This window comes from Mandrillus leucophaeus, unplaced genomic scaffold (assembly GCF_000951045.1).
Source record: "Mandrillus leucophaeus isolate KB7577 unplaced genomic scaffold, Mleu.le_1.0 Scaffold206, whole genome shotgun sequence".
NCBI lineage: Eukaryota > Metazoa > Chordata > Mammalia > Primates > Cercopithecidae > Mandrillus > Mandrillus leucophaeus.
The window spans coordinates 346,072-347,668 of record NW_012102099.1 but is presented as its reverse complement, the minus strand read 5'-3'; the positions used below and the strand labels follow the sequence as shown (position 1 = coordinate 347,668).

Here is a 1,597-nt window from a genome sequence, read left to right as displayed (position 1 = left end):
ATAAGCTATTACACTGTAAAGTTCTGAGTTAGCAGGAGTGAGGAAGCTTCCAATTTCCCCTTTCTGGCCTGATTCGCTCTACCACCCTGGCTATGCTCTCAGCCTCCTACTGGGTGCCAGGCAAGAAACTTTCTTCTCATGGTTGCCATGCAGAGTAACTTCCCACTGTGGCCCCCACATGAGCCACAGGAGTGACATGTAAGGGAAAAGTGAGCAGAGTGGGGAATTAGCAAAAGGCATATGATCAAAACAAGTCTTGAACAAGAATTTGTTTAAAATGCTTTCTTGATGATTGGCTGGAAAATATGGGTATTTCACTATAGATGTACATGAAGGGGAATGAGTTCCTTCCCCAAATCACTTTGAATTGAGTTACAGGTTGTGAAAATCTTGTCTGAGCCTATGTCGAATCAAACTTGTAAGCCTTCATTTGATAAACATTTATTGATCATGTATTATGTGTCAGGCACCATTGTGGTTACTAAGGACAAAGTAGTGAACAAAAAAGACACAAAATCCCTGTCCTCTAGTAGTTCATAGTCCAGTATGATGTTCCTTGTCACCAGCCAGGTAGGAAGGGTGGGACCACCATCACCACTTTCACTGGGCATCTAGGAAATTGGGGGACCAGGTGGGTGTGGTGACTCGCTGGGGTCCCTCAGCACCATGTGCCACTTGCTCACAGCCCTGCTGAGCTGGGCCCTCCTGTCTTCCTCAGATAATCTTCCTGCAGACCAGGCCTCGCCTGCCATACACGGCTGCCCTGCTGAGCAGCTGCATGGACGGCTACATCTACGCCTGGTCCCTCCACGGGAGCGGAGGCCTGCTGGGGAAGTTCCCTGTGGACCTAGACAATGAAAATGTTGTTGTGGGTGCCATGGCCACTGATAAAAATGACTGGATCCTCATCACGGGGGATTGTAAAGGATACATCAAGGTGAGGAAGAACTGGCAGGAAGATTGAGGAGCTGGTGCCAGCCAAGTGTCCAACCACCTCTTCGCTGCGCATGGCCCTTGCCTAGTTCCTACTCCCTCTGGGTACTGGTTCCATTTGTAAAACAATGCAGGGAGGAGGGTGGGTTACCTTAGGAGTCCTCTCCTGCTCTACTAAGCTCAGTGACAGGGACTTGGTTCAAAAAGCCCCTCCAAGAAGCCTTCCCCGGAGAATTCCATGCTCCATCACTGTCTTCTCCAACTCCCTCATCCCCCAGTCGTGTGGCTAATCTAGGATCAGCTGTCTCAGGAGCTGATTTTGTGCCTTGTGGCAAGACATGAGGCAGGGGTGTGCTGTCCTTGAGCTGGTCACACCCTTCCTGCCTGCTAATCCATGAGTCTGGCCTAGAAGATCCCTAAGGCCCTTTCTGGCCCTAGTGGTGAGGTATCTCAGAGATGTAAGAACTACCCCCCACCCCCACCAAATGAAGAGGAATGTTCTGGGAGGAGCCCACAGAGTGAGTTGGGTTCTGGGTCAAGGGGTGTGAGGCCACTAACCCACATGTTGTGTCTAGATCTGGGACATCAAGGATTACTGCATGTTGATTGATAAACAGCCATTCCAATCCAATGTGGCCAAGGTTGTCTCTGAAGCATACAACAA

The 1,597-nt window shown here is 49.8% G+C and overlaps 1 protein-coding gene across 1 annotated transcript in view; it reads left to right on the top strand.

Moving 5' to 3' along the window:
* The window catches only part of EFCAB8 (EF-hand calcium binding domain 8), a 120,685-nt gene that overhangs the window by 92,621 nt on the left and 26,467 nt on the right, over positions 1 to 1,597 (top strand). Inside the window, exon 23 of the mRNA XM_011979873.1 lies at positions 719 to 937. Coding sequence (XP_011835263.1) covers positions 719 to 937 — 219 coding nt within the window. The remainder of the gene's footprint in view (positions 1 to 718; positions 938 to 1,597) is intronic.